An 18,110-nucleotide genomic window follows, 5' to 3' on the forward strand; every position below is an offset into this window, starting at 1 on the left:
AGACTTAATTTACGTATAAAGGTCTTAAAGGTGCAGTAGCAAAAACAACTTGTTTTAATTCTAAAGGGCATGGAAAATGCTAATGAAAAAAAAGAGAGAAAAAAAAAAAAACTAAAACTATGGCTGTTTGTTCTAGATGTAAGTGGATAATGGACCAAAAGTGAAATTATAGGGTGAATGGCATCTTTAATGTCATTACCATGCACAGTACATAAAGTGTGGCTTGTAGTGTGTGTCTGTAATGTAGAACTCGAGTGTCATTAGTGTATGTGGTTGTGTCTTTGTTGTAGAGTTAGAGACCAGAGCGGGGTTTACAGAGAGGGAAGGAGTGAAAATACTGAGAAAAAAAAATCAAGAGTGAGGTATTTCAGTCCTCAGAGAGATTGAGTCATACAGGACAGAGAAATCGAGGTGTGTGTGTGTGTGTGGGTGTGAATCTCAGGATAAGCTCCTGACAGACTCATTCTCAGTTACTGGAATGTGAAGAAATCTCCAGGATGAAAGTGTCGGCTGGGTGGTATTTGAAGTTCAAAGGCTCCTTTCAAATACATGTCCCTTGCATTTTCATTTCCGAAAATGTTAATTTAAGATTTAACAGAAAATTGAAGTGTAGCATCCAAACACATTTTGATATTTTGCAAAGTGCAAGGAGTAATTAAACAGATTAACATGAATTTCAGTCTAAACCAACTACGTTTTGTTGGTTACTACATAATGATGTGTAGGGCACAGCTTCCTGTCTAGCCAAAGGCATTATTGATCCAGATAAACACTCAGGACGGCAGAGTAATTAGCTCCCAGAAGACCATAGAATGAGTTCATAGCTGCTTAACTCCTGAATCCACCACACAGACAGGTCAGCCAGTGTTTGGCAGCTAGAAACACACCTTTGAGGTCAAGTGTGTAGCTTCTATGACACTAGCAGTGGAGTTAAAAAATCCAAACCTGTTTCCAAACAGGTTTCCCCAAACAATCTGCCTGTCTACCATTGGTCAGACAAACAGGAAGTCCTGCCCCAAACTCATGTCATTGGTTGAGCTAGTTGACATGTCACTGTCAAACAAACAGAGCCATGTTTTGAAAGCATCACAGAGTCCATATTCTTCAGAATGTCAACGTGACATCAACACCAATACAACAATCAAAACACTTTCATCTTTGTCCAGTGTCTGTGCTATTTCTCCAGAAGTTCCGAATGATAGAAATGTCTAAGAGTTGCGTGAAACTCTGAACTCCTGACAAGCGGGTTCGTCAATGTGGACATCTGTTGCTGTCGCAAGTAATTTTTTTGCTGTTTTATCTCTTTGTTCTATTTCAACTGTGAAACATTGCGCATTGGTACGTGTTGCCACCTTGTGGACAAACTAATTATCACAAAGAAAATCAAGGATGTTTAATGTAAAAATATACATAAGTTTTGACACAAATTCTTAATGTATGTGTCCGAATATAGCCTTTCAAAGTATAACGTATTTGATAGTTTGTGTGAACACAGGTGCTCAAAACAAGACAATTAGAAAGTTTTATCTTTGTCAAGTGTCTGCGCTATTTCTCTCCAGAATTTATGAGCGATAAAATGTTCAAGCTAGAGTGAATCTCTGAATCCATTTGCACAAATGCTCATCAGTTCAGGCGTCTATTTTTGTGTTTGTTATTGTTGTTGTTCCATCTATTCCTTTTTTCAATTGTGAAATCAGTGCTGCCACCTTGTGGACAAACTACTTAAAGAAAAAATCAAGGCGCAGATAGAAAAACCAAGAAAAATACATACGTGTCAAAAAACTAAGTATATTCAAAGCTTACAATTTTCAACTGGCAAACTATAAACTAGATCCGCCTTTTATTTCTTTATGTATAGTTTATTAAAAGATTATTATTTTGCACTCTTTTTGCCTCACAATCAATCAAAATGCAATTTGATGCTGACCTCTGAACATGAACATTGTTTATTTACGGTGCTTTTACACAATTTGGAGCTTCTACATTTAAAAAGGTTATGTGAGCAACCTAAAAAATAAATCAGATTGAAGCAAAAAATCATAACTGGGTACGAATTTACCCATGAGGACTTGTGAATGGCAGCGAATAATCCTGCCTCTCTCTATTTGTCTCTGTCTCTAAGGTTGTGCAGTCTGACGCTGAAGAAGCTGATCGTTCTGAAAGAGCTGGACCGCGAACTCAGTTCTGTTGTAATCGCTGTCAAGATACAGGTAAAATGACACCGTTACTGTGTTACTTCTGTGTATGTTCTGGTCTGTCGAAGGTGGACTGTTGCTGTGTCGCTCGGTGTTTGATATCACAAGTGCTCAGAGCTTTACACAAGACACTCTGGTAACTGTGAGCTGTTGCCAAGGCGACAGCTTGCTCAGTGGGAAGATAGGATTGAACGCAATAAGATGGCATGTGGGGGCTGAAGAGGTGCATTGTGGGATATACTGAGGGGGTAATTTCAGAGCACTTGGAGGCCCTTAGCATTCCACATAGGTCGCTTTGTTCACACTGTTTGTGTTTGGTATTTTTGTAAAGCTTTAACTGTTTAAAAAGAGAAATATTTTTACTTCTATGTGACCCTGGACCACAAAACCAGTCTTAAGTCGCTGGGGTATATTTGTAGCAATAGCCAAAAATACACTGTATGGGTCAAAATTATAGATTTTTCGGTAACACTTTACAATAAGGTTCATTAGTTAACTACATTAGTTAACATGAACTAAGAATGAACAATACTTCTACAGCATTTATTCATCTTAGTTAATGTTAATTTCAGCATTTACTAATGCATTATTAAAATCACAAGTTGCATTTGTTAACATTAGTTAATGCACTGTGAACTAACATGAATAAACAACGAACAACTGTATTTTCATTCACTAACATTAACAAAGATTAATAAATATTGTAATAAATGCATTGTTCATGTTAGTTAATACATTAACTAATGTTAACAAATGACACCTTATTGTAAAGTGTTACCGATTTTTCTTTTATGCCAAAAATCATTAGTATATTAGGTAAAGATCATATTCCATGAATATATTTTGTAAATGTACTACTGTAAATATATCAAAATGTAATTTTTGATGAGTAATATGCATTGCTAAGAATTCATTTGGACAACTTTAAAGGCGATTTTCTCAATATTTTGATTTTTTTGCACCCTCAGATTCCAGATTTTCAAATAGTTGTATCTCAGCCAAATATTGTCCGATCCTAACAAACCATACATCAATGGACAGCTTATTCATTCAGCTTTCAGATGATTACTAAACATTCATTTTCTTAGGGAAATAGCAAAAAACGAAAAAATTATGTTTTAGGGGCTGTTCCCACAGAACGTGTCTTTGCTTTGTTTTTTTTAAAAATCGCAACACAGAACGCATCCTCCGCCATATTGGCGTCAAAACCAACTTGCCAGTGTAAACAAAAGCTCGCAATGCTTGTCCCACCTACGGGGTCTTCTGATTGGTCCACTGGAACTGACATCGATGAGCAGTGCTGCGTGTAAAAGTTGAAATTATTTTAACTTGACACAGCATCTTAAAAACACGGTCATACATGTCCGTCTAGCGTGTTTATATATAAAAACAATGGAAAAGTAGTGCATTGGAATGGAAAAATGCATTCTGTGTGATAAACATTTTAATTTGAATGAATGCCTGTTAATGCATCTGTTCAGACTGACATTAGCATTTGCATGCCGTATCTGCAACAGATTTCTAATCTGGTGTTCCAATCTTTTTCCATCACATTGGGGAAAAAAAAAAAAAGACTGGCCAACCAATAAGTTTGTTTTTGGTCACATGTCCAAACCTGCCATGAAAAAATGATCAACAAACTTGAACAGTCAAGAAAATTAAGAGGGTTTTTAGGGTCATTTTCAATTTTGATATTATTGTAAAGTATGTATATTATAATGGTTATGAAATGTTCATTCACAATTAAGCATGATAATACATTTTAGATCTTTCCCCACAGCGTGGATATGATCTTACATGTCCAGAGATATAATAATTGCATGTATTTGAACATTAACTTTAACTGTTACTTATATATCAAGGTAGTATTTGTTGCACTGCTTTTAATTTATGCAAAGTTTAATAAAAATCACTGTATTGCTGCATTGTGTCACATAATACAGTAATTACAGAATATAATGAGAATCACTTTTGAGAATAAAAACCAAGAGTAAAAAAACATTTGCAATACAGTAATGAGAGTTTAGGGAGGGAATGTGCTTAATTGTCATGGAAATAATGTCACTGAGTGTCGGTGATATTTAAAGATCAGTCTTAGACAGTCATTTTCTTACACCTTCCCAACAGGAAATGATTCTGTCACTCATTCTGTGAGGATTAGAGCACATTCTCTTAGGGAACATGAAGTGCACTTGTTTCGCCCACTCATCTCTTCCAGATGGATCATTGAAGGTTTTAAACAGGTTTACAGTGTGCTCATCAGACACTGAAAATAAAGGTTGTGTTATACTCCCAAAGCGGCGCCTCAGCGATTAAAATAATGGCTGTTCTTCAAAAGGACAAAAGATAGGTTTCTGACAGATATCTCATTATTTCGCCTCTTCTGCGCACTGAAGTGTCCGCCTGAATCAACACTTTGAAGGCCGAACCATTCACAGCTAGTCTGCAGGCCGGACACAAGCAGACTGAGCATGCATTTACTTTCATTCAGAGCTTGCAGAGCATTCTGTCTCTTTGTTCGGAACTCAGGAAACTGAAGGCTTGAATGTGCTTTTGCAGAAAAACCTTGATGGATGTATTCTGTGGTTTCCAGAGAGCTTCTTCACATCATGTTAGTTCTGCGCATGAGCATAGATTTGGGTTTGGACAGTAGCCTACCAAAATGACACTACTGAAAAATTACTACCAGTATTTGTTCATTTGCACATCTTCTGTATTTAATTTTTGTGCATTCAACTGTATTATTTTCCAAAACAACTGGCGGAGAAAGAACCAGAAAGACACAACAGCGAGAAGTAGTTTGCTGAACTTTACATGTACTACCTACTGTAGTAACTTATTAATTGCTCACTGGTATTTGGTCATATACAGAAAGTATTGACAACAACAACAAACAGTATCTAGACCAGTGGTTTTCAACCAAGTGGACCGGGGTCCACTAGGGGGCCCCAATAAGTCTTAAAATGATTTACGTTTAGTAATATGAACATAACATCTTGATTAAAATGCCAAAAATGCTAAATGAAAACACTAAAAATAAAATCACTAAAGATGTACAGCATTAAACTGACATGTTTGAGTATAAAAACATGTCTCGGACAAAGCGGTGCCTTGGAATCAAAAAGGTTGAGAACCATTGATCTTGACTGACTGTGTCTGTAATTATGAATTGAGTTCAAAGAATTTTAGAACCTCTTTTCCATTTTAGAGTCTTTAGAGCCCCTATTTATTTATTTTTTTTTACATTTAGATCTATTAGCCACCAAGATACCAATATACATATATACACACGCACACATATATAATGTAATATTGAGTACATTTTAAATTAAGTGTACGTTTTTGTATACATTTTATTTGCTACCATTAAATTGTATTAAACAATAGGGGTGGGAATCTTTCTGTACCTCACGATTCGATTCATATCAATTCTTGGGGTCACTGTTTGATTTAAAAAACGATTCACGATTTTTCATCAATTGTTTTGTGCACACTGGACATCAAATGCACCACTATTTTGATACGAAAACATGCACAGTCTATATTATGGTTAGTCCTGACTCAAGAAATCAGTGTTTCCTATTAACTATAAACTTCCTAATAAATCAAAAATATTTTACACTTCCCAGATAACAAAAGATCAATAATCAATATATTATTTTTCCAAACACCTGCCCTCTCTGAAAATTGGGCAGAGGATGTATTTGTTTTTCCTCATCCATTGCTCTTGCTGTTTTGTTCTGACAACATCATATTATTATTATTATTATTATTATTATATTAACTAGAAAGTCTATTTTTGACATTTATGAATTGATGAGAATCGCTAGAAGACTTAATCACGATTCATATGTGAATCTATTTTTCCCCCATCCCATTAAACAATATCGAAAAAAAACAGAAATGTTTCTTGAGCAGCAAATCAGCATATTAGAATGATTTCTGAAGATCATGTGACACTAAAGACTGGAGTAACGATGCTGTAAATTCAGCTTTGATCACAGAAATAAATTACCCCTTGACATATATTCACATAGAAAACAGCTATTTTAATTTTTAAAAATATTACTATTGATATAATAAATGCAGCCTTGGTGAGCAAAGAGACTCCACGCGTGAATATACTGTAGCTATTGGCCACCCTGCCAATGTTTAGATATGTTTTTAGATATGTGCATTTGCCATTTGCCATTAAAACCCCTTATCGGTCAACCAGTAGTGATTATATGTTTGTGTGTGTATGCATTTCACATGAGCTGGACCGTGACGGATCGCCACATTAGCAGGCAGATGAATGTTAAAGCAGGGGTCTCTGTTGTCTAGTTAGTATGACAGCTCATATCCGTGACTTGCCTCTCAGATGTGCCTTCAAGTGGTTTGCAGCGAAGCGAAACGGACAGTAACAAGGAACACAAATTATTCAACACATTCAGTGTGACTGAGTCATTTTCTGTCTTGTTTTATGCTTTCGCTGTCAAACCATACGGACAACATTTCAATTTGCAAGTATAAGTCAGTATTCAATAACATCACATCCCTTTCGGTTTTGAGACTGCGTGGGTTTATTTTCAAACTTTGCTTCAGCATTTGACTTGATTTGCTTGAGGGTGCATCAGAAGTTTCTTCTGTGATAATTAATGAATACAAGTGTTTGTAAGAGACAGAGATCAGACAGATGTCTTTCCATGCTTTCAGGGGTCAAAGCGCATCCTGAGGTCGAATGAGTACATGCTCCCACCCAGCGGCCTGATGGAAACAGACCTGGAACTCACCTTTTCTCTACAGGTACATCTGTCGTCTTATATGTGTGTAACTGAACATATGCTGTTAAGCATTGTACGGTTTCATTTATTAACAGAAGACGTTTGTGATTTCATGTGCCAATTTGGATGGGACTAGGTGTTACTTAGGTGAGAATGTCTATTGTGTGAATCTTGGCATTATGGTAGGTCATGTGATTTGAATATTTTAGGTAATAAAACAGACTTCAGTCTATGAATATGATATGAATAATACATCCATTGAAATAAGATTAAATATTAATATACTTAATAACGATTAAATTCTTAAATTCTTTACTTCTTTCTCTAACCAGCTTAGGAAAAACTGCAATGTAAAAAAAGATTTTTTTGAAAATTTCACATTAAATTCAAAGCGTTACTTGCCCTTTCTTTAAAATTCTTTGTGAAATTTACTAGCAAGTTGTTTCAAAGGAAAGCATACAACATTTTTTCAGTGTAGTCCCATCCAAATAGGTTTTAGAAGGAATAGTTCACCCAAAAATGTCAAATCTGTCATTATTTACTAGAGTTTTTTTCCCTGTAATTCCCTACAAAAATAAAACAGAAAAAATTAAAATCGGTTACATTTAGGGGAAAAAAATAAATAAAATGTGTCATTGCAATAACATGAATAAATTAAATAAAAATAAAAAAATCTAATCAAATGCGTGGTACGATTACTTTTACTTTGGAAATGGTATTTTCAGATTTTTATTTATTTATTCATTTATTTATTTATTTATGTGTTGTACACTGTAAGATAAAACAAATGTTTTAATATTGCATTTTGAACAACATTTCTAAATATTGTGATTTCTTTTTGTTACTACCCATCCCTATCTAGTTGCATATTTAACTGAGAAAGTGTGTGAGAATATATCAGTAACTTAAAACTGCCTAAAATTGAATTTACTCTGAAAGCTTTCATGTTTCAGGGTTTTAGTACTCTTTGCATGGAGTGTTTACTTCATTACCCTTTGTTTCTTCCGAGAACCCTCTATGTTTTTCCTTGGTTTGGGTCAGATATCCGGTATTTATAGCCGACACTTTAAGAGTTGCTTTGACAGGAAGTATGAAGGGAAGATTTCATCAAATAAAGTGTTTGTGCTAGCGTTGTCACAATGTTGCTGATAAAAATGATGTAATCTCAAGCAACAATACGCTTAAATCACTGTACTGTTGTACTTCCTTTCTTTAGTACCCACATTTCCTGAAGAGAGATGCCAACCGGCTGCAGATCATGCTTCAAAGGAGGAAACGCTATAAAAACAGAACTATTCTGGGCTACAAGACGCTGGCCGTTGGTGTTATTAATATGGCTGAGGTACGGGCAAATCAATCACACAACCCTGATGTCCAGTTCATTGAAGCTTCTGCCAGACTGACTGTGACCTCTTTATTTCACCCTTCTCCAGTAGCAAAGCAGCTCATACTCACAGCTTTCATGTAAAGTCAATATGTCAATACTTGTTCTCTCACGTCACACATTAAAGGAGCCATATGCATTGATATCATAGTGATGGACTGGCTATTGTTGCCACCAGAGTTGGGGAAAGTTATTTTTAAAAGTAATGCATTACAATATTGTGTTGCTCCCTCAAACAAACCTTTCAGCAAACTGTTCAGCAGTCATTTTGAGGAAAACTGAATCTGTTTTTGTGCAAGTGAAATGAGTAAATGCATTTTCACATTTAGTCTAGAACTACAGTAGCCATCATGTTCACAGAGCACACACAACGCCTCTACACTTATTCCCGATTTTTCTCAACATGGGGACAGGAAAGCTGTCAGTCAATAAATGGGAAAACAAAATAACTGGCGTTACTTGTAATGTGTTACTTCCAACACTGGTTGCCACAGGTTTGCCATATATATATATATATATATATATATTCTTGATTATAATTTGACTTATTCAAATTATTGAACTTATTCAATAGTACTTTAAAGTTAATACATTTTGAAGGTACTAAATAGCAACTTCGTCATTACAAATGCAATTAAAAAATGTAACTACAAAGCAGTGATTGCGAAGTTTGAGAAAGTAGCCGTTCTAAAACTCATTAGAGTGCAAATATGATTGAGTTTTCTGAAGTATTAGGTGGATATCCGTTGCTAAAAGTATGGAATGAGTGCAAAACTTTGATTTTCTTTTGCATTTGTAAGAGTTTCTCCATTTGAGGTCACTCATGTTAATAATAATTAGAATGTTAGAATACTTAATGACTAATATGCCTTGTTCTTTTGTTTCAAGACAATTATTCTTAAAAAGTTCTAATGTTTAGGAGTGTTGGGGGCCTTTGTGTGAGCGTGGACCTACTGGTACATTTTATGCAGCTATTTAGCTTTCTGAAAATGCCTGCAATTAATCTCGGTAGTTTCACCCCCGCAAAATCCAAATTCCTCTCTGCTGAGATTCCAGTGATAATCATATTCAATAGAGACTCAAATGCAGAATACACTGAACATAGGGGACAATTCATCTGTCCAAGAGGTCGATGGGGAATGCAACCTTGAATGACAAAAGAACTGAGGCTTTCAGATGGAGGTCATGAGCTAGAGTTAAGCTGATAGGACAAGAAGGCGTCTGAAGAATTCTGACTCTTTTGTCCACGTGTTACTTATTTCTGAGTGTTTATGTTTAAAGGTGATGCAGCACCCAACAGATGGAGGCCAGATTTTAGGTCTCCATAGTAACGTGAAGGAAGCACAGGTACGTGCAGCAGAACTGAGTGTTTATTCACTGTCCAGTCAACCTATTGACCCAGAGGACGGCAGTGGTCAGCCAGAGACAAAGGCCAAAGCTTCAGGTAATTCACACAAATGTGTCAATATATTAAAATAGAAAAGTGTGTTCACATTTAATGCAAAGTGCTGTCATGAAACTCTAGTTGGCGCAGGCCGATAGGTTCTAACTCAAATCTGATATAATCACATCATTATTCACATGGCACAGCTGATTGGTTTCTTTCGCATCAGCAACCAATGAGCTTGCTGCTCAATATTCAAATACTCAGCTATTCAAATACTGCTTGTTGTAGCAGTCACAATGTGTTTCAGATATACTCCACCTTCCCCAGCTCCACCTGTGGGATAATTTAATGTATGTTATATATGGGGATTATTTTATATGTTAATATGTGCAAGACAGCAGCATGTCTGAGTCTCAGAACTTGCTCTCCCGCAGCACATAGCAAATTTATTCCAAGACCAAACACATTAACATTGCCATGTATATTACCATACTAAACTCTCAGAGAGTTGTCTTGACAGAACTATTGTTGGGTGAATTTCTGTGGGCAGTCCAGTCATTTCCGTAGGAATCCACACAATTGCAAATCACGGCTGTGCTTCATACATCATTACAGTATTGACAATAGAAATTTCACAAATGTAACAACATCTAAATGGCAAGGAGGGGTAAATCTTTAACCACTACACCAAACCACCCCATTTACCCAGTTGTCCTTGCAATTGCATGACTGTACAAACCACAATATTCCATCAGTGATTGGGTTTGTTTATGTACAGTCATTACATTGACTTAAAGATGCTAATGGGCAGTTTGAGTGCATTAAGCTGCAATAAAGATAAAAAGTCCCCCGGATACACTCTCTACCACAAAACATCCTCCCATCCATCATCTCAGAGCACACACAAAGAAAAAGTGACTGATGCTGCGGTACATTAAAAGGGAAAGTAGCTTCAGCAGCTCAAGTGTTCTCAAATTGGAGCAATAAAATTGCTACATGTTTTGAATGAATCATTTTAATGCTTTGGGTTTTTTCTCTTGGATGTCAGATGGTACTGTATGCCTGAGGCTTTTGCTGCATTAAAATGTCAAGTACCATGGGGTCATTAAATGTCTCTTTCTCTTTTAGACCGTTCTCCAGATTTGGATAACTATTCTGAAGATGATGATGATAGTTATTCGTCAGAGCAAGAGGCGAGTGATGACGCTGTTCAAGGCCAGGTCAGGAGTTCTCGCCAACATGTCTTTTATATATCTTGCTCTAAAAGTAAATTTTAATATAATTCCCTGATTTCTGCTATGAATGTAGTCTTTCAATATCATTGGTCTTATTGATGTTAGTTTTCGGCACATACATTAACTTTAAAACAATACTGTATTGAGAGAATTTACCTAAAAAAGAATTACATCCACTGATAGCATTGTTTAATGGCTGATTATACTGTATTTTGGGTAGTTAGTGATTAAGAAGTAGTTTTTTTGCACTGTGTGGTTAATTTAATATTTCCTTTTAATATTAATTTAATATTATTTATTTAATGTTTCTTTAGAAAAGGATCTCTACCTATCAAAAGCATCAAATTTCTTGAAATTCTGTTTTAGGACCTTTATGATGAGGATGATGATGTTCAGCGGAAGCCGAAAAAATCTAGGAGGAAAATGATTAGAACCACATCTATGACCCGGGTATGTACAGATATACTCCCTCTGCATTTATCCTGGGGGGCCAGTAATAAAGATCTGAGTACTTTCAGAAAGTGATAGGACCCATAATCGAGCCCTGGGGAACACCATTTGTAAAATATCTTTGTATACCAGAGAACACAGTTTTGCTAACTGACATGATAACACTGCCAATAGCTGATTTGATTAAATTGTATTATACTATATATCACTGTAATATAATCCACCCTGTTCTCTATTTGTTTCTGCATGCAGGCATGTTGTCACCGCAGTACAGTTAGATGACCCTGTCTGTTATCATAGATTAATTGATACAAGTCACTTCAGGCAGCTACCTGATAGAAACATAGATAAATTGGCTTTGTGTCCTAAAGGTGGTGTTTGGTTCAGTGTTATCTAGTTCACAGAAGGTTATAGAAGGTGATGTTCTAATCCTCTTAAGCTAAGCTCACCATCAGGAACACAAACCCAGGATCAATGTGTAAACTAGAGCGACACTAATATAGATTTCCTTACACTTTTCTGAAGCACATTTATAAAGTCTAACTACTATGTACTAGCATTTAAAGTTAATTATATGATACAGTGCACTAATTGTGTACATACGTTATTACGCTCTACTTTTATTTGGACCAGAATGGTAAATGCAGTTTTTAGTCTTTTGCTTTTACCTATTTTACTGTATTAACTAAAACACCATACCAAAAAGTATCATCATTTTACTGCTATTGTAACATGTATCGCATTGAACAGCAGTGGCTCGGAAGACTTCGATGACATATTCTCTCAATTTCTTTATAGCAACCCAATTTCAAGCAGAAGTTTGTCGCTCTTCTGAAGAGATTTAAAGTATCTGATGAGGTGAGAATTTTCTTTGGCTTTCATAAGTTACAACAGAGAGAAATACATGTTAGCCTGAAGTTCTACACTCTCCACTTTGCGGTCCTGTGCTTTGTAATCACAAAATCGCTTCAGCCATGAAATTCAACCTTTATAAAAACAGCCTGGGACTTGGCAATGATTGATCTAGTAGCTGAAATGTGAGAGGAGCTTTGATTTATGCAGTGTATGATATGATGTATATCTCTTCTAAAACTAAACTTACTGCTTTGCTCTGAGAGGACAAGTTATAGGGTCATGACTTAGGCCATAAATGTTTCTAGAGCCTACAGGCAAGATTTAAGTAGCTTTGTTGTCTCATTGTTAGAGTCTAAGCTTGTTAGTAGATAGCTGTTTGACTCTTTGACTTCCTCGTCCTCTTGCCTTGGCTGCCACATTCCGTTATCCAAACCCTACAGGAAATGGTCCAGATTTATTTGGCAATCAGTCCAGCGACTTCCTGATTCAGGGTGATGACACAGCTTTGTTGCATTGGCAGGCTGTTCCCATGAGTAGCATTGCCAATATGGGCTTGTCAATGCAATAGCTCACTTTGGGTGTGTCTCAAATATGTAGCGTATTTCAAAACACCTGTGACATAAACCTGTGATTGACATTTGAAAAAATGACTTTTGGGAATTTCCAACAGCAGTTAAATCACGGCTTTCCAGTTACTTTTTTTTTTTTTTTTTTAATAGAGAAAACATTGACCACCTTTCGTAGCAATTCAAAACATACTATAACATTAATTTGATGTACAACTGAGTAAAATCTCTCTATGGTGTTTTGCTTCTATAAAGTTTAGCTGGTCTTCTGTCCTGGCCAAGCTAGTAATGCGTTTTTAAGCGGGAATAGTGGAGCAAAACAATGCTAACAAAGTCTGTTTGTGTGCTGACACATTTTAAATCAGTGTCCACTTATAAAGGATGGATCCAGCTGTGAACACAATGCAGCGCTTAAGATGTAAAAAGACTGAAATTTGTATATTTTATCATCTTGGAAAAGAAGTACAATAGTGTAAATTTGTATAAATTCTCATTATTAAGATGATCATTCATATGCCCCCTTTACTTTCAGACCATCTCTTATCCTCTTTCTGTCTTTTGTTTACTTTTACACAATGAACTTCTTTCTGTCTTTTAGTCTCAGCTGCCTGAGGAGATGCACTTTATAGTATGAATGGGTCATTACTGGTGATTGTACTGTCCTGTGAAAATTCTGCCTGAAAAAGATTGCACTGAATGCCTGGTTTTTCAGCACATGCTGGCTTTTTAAAACGGGCAAATCATGCTCAAGTCACATTTTACTAAAAAAAAAAAAAAAAACATCTTATTAAGGTATTATAGTAATTTGTCATTAACTATAACATAAAATACTGTATTTCTTTCCGCCATAAATTAAAGGCAGTACATGACATACTACGATTTAAAAAAAAATATATATATATTAATTATGGCAATGATAATTACTGGGGGCAAATTTGTTTAAATTGCCATGAAGTCATTTTGGTTTGAAATGTGACCTGGTCATGTTCTTTTGAGATTTACATTTCATACATATATGCATTTTATTTATATTTTGCTGGCTCAAAAAGGTCTTGGACTCAGACCCAGTTGATCAGACGCAGGAGGTTGAAGATTTGGATCTTCTGTATGACAGTCTAGAGGTTTATAACCAGAGCGACAGTGGCCCAGAGATGGAGGACAACGAGAGTCTTCTCAGCACTCCCAAACCCAAATTAAAGTAAGAGCCGTGAGTCATAGCACTAGTTTGATGCATATTACACACAAAAATGGCAAGCCATTTTCAAAATCACATCTGATTGGCTGGCTTAAAGCAATTTGCTTGCTTTTTGTCAGTCCATGTGGAAATAAAGTCATGCAAAATTCCCTGGCTGTTATAAAGAAGACTTCTAAGGAAGAACTGGTGCATTTGACAAAATTGCAACTTTCATGTTATTAAATCTTTGACATATATTTAGAATTTAGTTGCAGACAATTACTAGCAAACCAACTAGATATCCTTGTGGATATATATTTCACTTTGTTTCCAGATCTGGAGGAGAAAGTGTTTGTATAGGAATCACGTACACGAGGAAGAATTTTTAATGCTTGAACCTCACCAATATCACCCACTGTCTCGTTGACTCTCGGTCAAAGTGAATGACTTCCAGTTGCTTTGTCTTTGCAAATCGCCGCCAGTGTAAACGCCTCTTAAAGAACACTGAGGAAAACTTAACTGATACTAGATCGCTGACCATGAAATCCAACTCCTGGCACTAAGACTGTTTTTATATTCTTAACGTGTGTATGTTTTCCACTCAAGGCCGTTCTTTGAGGGAATGTCTCACTCCAGCTCACAGACGGAGATCGGCAGTTTGCACAGTCAGAAGAGCCAACCGAGAGAGCCGACCTCCACTGTACGTCTGTTATCAGCATTATTATGTATGCTTGTGTTATCAGTATTATTCTGCCTAAACAAAGGCAAACACAAAACATGCCAATGTTAGTTATATGTTATATATTTAATATCAATTTTCACCATTTTTCTTTATAAATCTAAGCAAAGTCAAGTCAAACTCATCTGTCACAGGACAGATCAAAATCTAATAGACCCAGTTTATCTCATAAATCAGTTTTGCCTTTGTCTGAAAATATTGTAATCGCATTCATTGTCTCTCCAGGAGAAATATATTTTTTTATGATAGTGTATAAACTTTTAAATATAGACCTAGAATCCAAGGTTGTTAACTGATGATATATGCTTTTGTAGAAGCCACAAGTCAGTACGAATTCAAATTCATTAAAAAATGTGTTTAAGTCACTATTACCATCGAAGCGGAACCAAACCTGAAGAGTTCAGGAGTGACCACCTTTCCCCATAAAATATTGCACACTTTGCAATAAGGTGTCATTTGTTAATATTAGTTAATGTATTAATTAACATGAACGAACAATGAACACTACATTTATTACACTCTTTATTAATTTTTGTAAATGTTAGTTAATAAAAATACAGTTGTTCGTTGTTTATTCATGTTAGTTCACAGTGCATTAACTAATGTTAACAAATGCAACTTGTGATTTTAATAATGCATTAGTAAATGCTGAAATGAACATTAACTAAGATTAATAAATGCTGTAGAAGTATTATTCATTTTTAGTTCATGTTTACTAATGTTGTTAACTTATGAACCTTATTGTAAAGTGTTACCAATATTGCAAATGATACTGATTCTGTACATTCTCAAACTTCTTATTTGTAAATATGTAAATATGCATAACTTCAAATATGTGGTATTTTATACCTAATTAATATATGGTGCTTTTTGATTCCATGACGTCATTCACAATGCTTCATGGGATGAGAAATTCAACCCCTTGTAAAATAAAGTACACAGTCTTGTTTTTGTTTTTTTTCTATAATTTTCAAGTACTTTTGGCATCAAATCTAAGCTTGTAGTGTTTTGATTGATCTCAGAGCTGCTTTGTTTGGTTCATTTCTTGCAACTCTTCATTGAAGATCTGTTGCATCCCCTACCCTTGTAGAAAAGAAGTGCATTTAATTGTATTGAATGCGCACTTGTAATGTACTTCAAATCTTCAAAGTATATATTTTCGCATGTCATATTAATGATATAAAAGGCCACTTAAGTGTACATACATTTTAATACATTTTCATTTAATTGCAATTAACATGTAGTGCCAGAAAACATTACATTCGGTTCACACTTAAGTTCTTTTAAATATATTGCTTCTAAAATAAGTAATTTTTTAAAAACATTTGCTAGTGTACTTCTCTTTCAGTAGGGTCTGAAGGAAATGGAAACTACTTGAAGAACCAAAGCGTGCACCCCATGCTCAATATTGTGCTTTGTTTCTGTGTGTGTGTGTGTGTTTGCAGGGTGGCGATCTGTTAACAGTGGATAAGAACAGGGCAGTGGGTGGCAGATATCCAGATGACCCTACAGCGGTGGACTCGGCAGCTGGGGTCAGTGGCAATTTCTGCATTTCTATACATTTAACATACAGCAATTTTTACACGGCTCTCTGGAATACTGTGGAATATTGATTTCTGTGTAGAAATATAGTTGATTTAGTTTATTTACTTTTCTTTCTTTTCTTTTGTTGATTACTATTGGTTCTCTCCGTGCGTATCAGTTCACATCTGTTTAAAGTGAAGAGTGTTTAAATGTGTTTACTACCCAGCATCACCACAATAACAGCCCTAATGAGGCACTTTTAGACAGATGGGAGGAGAGAGAGACAAGGAAAGATAGAGCCAACAGATACAGTGCATCCATGTGGGACTTTAAAATGTTGTGCAGTAGGGTACACGCTATATTATTCTGTGTAATTGGGATAGAATTATAGGCCTGTTTGTCTTTATGTACATTTTTCATAATGATAATTTGTTACAGATTCCAAATTACATGACAAAAATTGTAGTTAGTAATGTAATCCATTTTAGGTAATATAATCAGACTATTTTCAAATTCTTTTTTCTCACATCGAAACAAGATTTAGGATTTAAACAGGATAATCTTGTACCAACAACAGTGGTGGACCTAGTATACAAATCATTACTCCAATAAAATTATAAGAACTCATCTTCAATTTCACTTAAGTACAAAAGTACTTGATTTTAATGTATTTAAGTATAAAAAGTAAAAAGACATACATATCTATATTCAAGGATTTCAGTGCTCTTAAACAGTTCTCCTTTACTTCACAAATAACTTACAGTCATGATCAAAATATGATTTTCATTTACAATGATCAAGACTAAAATTCGTCATTAGTGATTCTTGGCCATTTTGGCCAATCAATGAGTTGTCGACTCAAGAACAGCTTCGATACGTGAACGAATCGCTCAGTGCGATCTCTGAACCAATTTAACAGGTTCATTGGAAAGAATCAGAAAGAATCAACGTCTCAGAAGGGGTGGTGATTTCTCCAGTTTAAAATAATGAGGAACGGTATGTTTTTATGAAATGTAGTGAAGAAAATATTATGCTTGGGAATGTAGTAAAGCAAAGGTTTCCCCAAAATAAAAATAACAGTACAGATACTTACTTAATTAAGGTAACAAAGTAAAAATCCACTGTCCACTGGTTAGCAATAACAACACTACTAATAAATATTAAACTTCTGCATCTAACTCGTCCTGCACCAAAAAATTCAGATTCATATCTACTAGGGTTGCACGATACACCGGTACTACGATAGTATCGCGATACTAAAGCTTAAAAATACCCGCGGTGCCATTGCATTTTTTAAACGGTAGTATCGTCCATACGGTACCGTAAGATATGTTGTATGCACGGCAAGAACACTGTTTAAAACGTTCATTTGAACATTCATGCCAGCAGAAACATTACAAGTTGATTGCCAAATGTCTTTCTGCTGTGCTCTGTGTATACGCATTATATGGTATTGAGTGTTTCCCGATGCTTCAGTTCAGTTTGCAATGAGAAGTCGCACTTGCACGTCGTTGTTCATGCTGCAGTTTATCAGAAGAAAGGGTCTGATTCAGACCATCTTATGTCATTTTAAACAACAGCAGCTCAAGCATCACTTATTCAACATCATAATATCTTACAAGAAAGTATTCTCACAGTTTAATTTGACCACTTCTAGAACATGTGTAATAGTTCGTTTCTGGAAGCATCTTGCGATCACGAACGCAAATCCATTCATCAGCATAGCGGCTTTGCACTTGGTTCTTATCAATCATTATATATATATTTTTTTAATTAATTTATAATGTTATGTTTTAATTTACATGCTGCTAACTCGGAAATTTCAAGATACGCGAGCA

General features: G+C 35.5%; 1 protein-coding gene across 4 annotated transcripts in view; it reads left to right on the forward strand.

Moving 5' to 3' along the window:
- si:ch211-126j24.1 (phosphofurin acidic cluster sorting protein 2) overlaps positions 1-18,110 on the forward strand; it is a 58,062-nt gene that overhangs the window by 21,252 nt on the left and 18,700 nt on the right. For all 4 annotated transcript variants that reach the window (XM_058761038.1, XM_058761040.1, XM_058761039.1 and 1 more), the window contains exons 2-11: positions 2,123-2,210; positions 6,891-6,980; positions 8,175-8,300; positions 9,624-9,786; positions 10,858-10,949; positions 11,331-11,414; positions 12,213-12,272; positions 13,885-14,033; positions 14,616-14,709; positions 16,194-16,280. In XM_058761038.1, coding sequence (XP_058617021.1) covers positions 2,123-2,210; positions 6,891-6,980; positions 8,175-8,300; positions 9,624-9,786; positions 10,858-10,949; positions 11,331-11,414; positions 12,213-12,272; positions 13,885-14,033; positions 14,616-14,709; positions 16,194-16,280 — 1,033 coding nt within the window. The remainder of the gene's footprint in view (positions 1-2,122; positions 2,211-6,890; positions 6,981-8,174; positions 8,301-9,623; positions 9,787-10,857; positions 10,950-11,330; positions 11,415-12,212; positions 12,273-13,884; positions 14,034-14,615; positions 14,710-16,193; positions 16,281-18,110) is intronic.

Source organism: Onychostoma macrolepis, chromosome 22, assembly GCF_012432095.1.
Source record: "Onychostoma macrolepis isolate SWU-2019 chromosome 22, ASM1243209v1, whole genome shotgun sequence".
In the NCBI taxonomy this organism is placed as follows: Eukaryota; Metazoa; Chordata; class Actinopteri; order Cypriniformes; family Cyprinidae; genus Onychostoma; species Onychostoma macrolepis.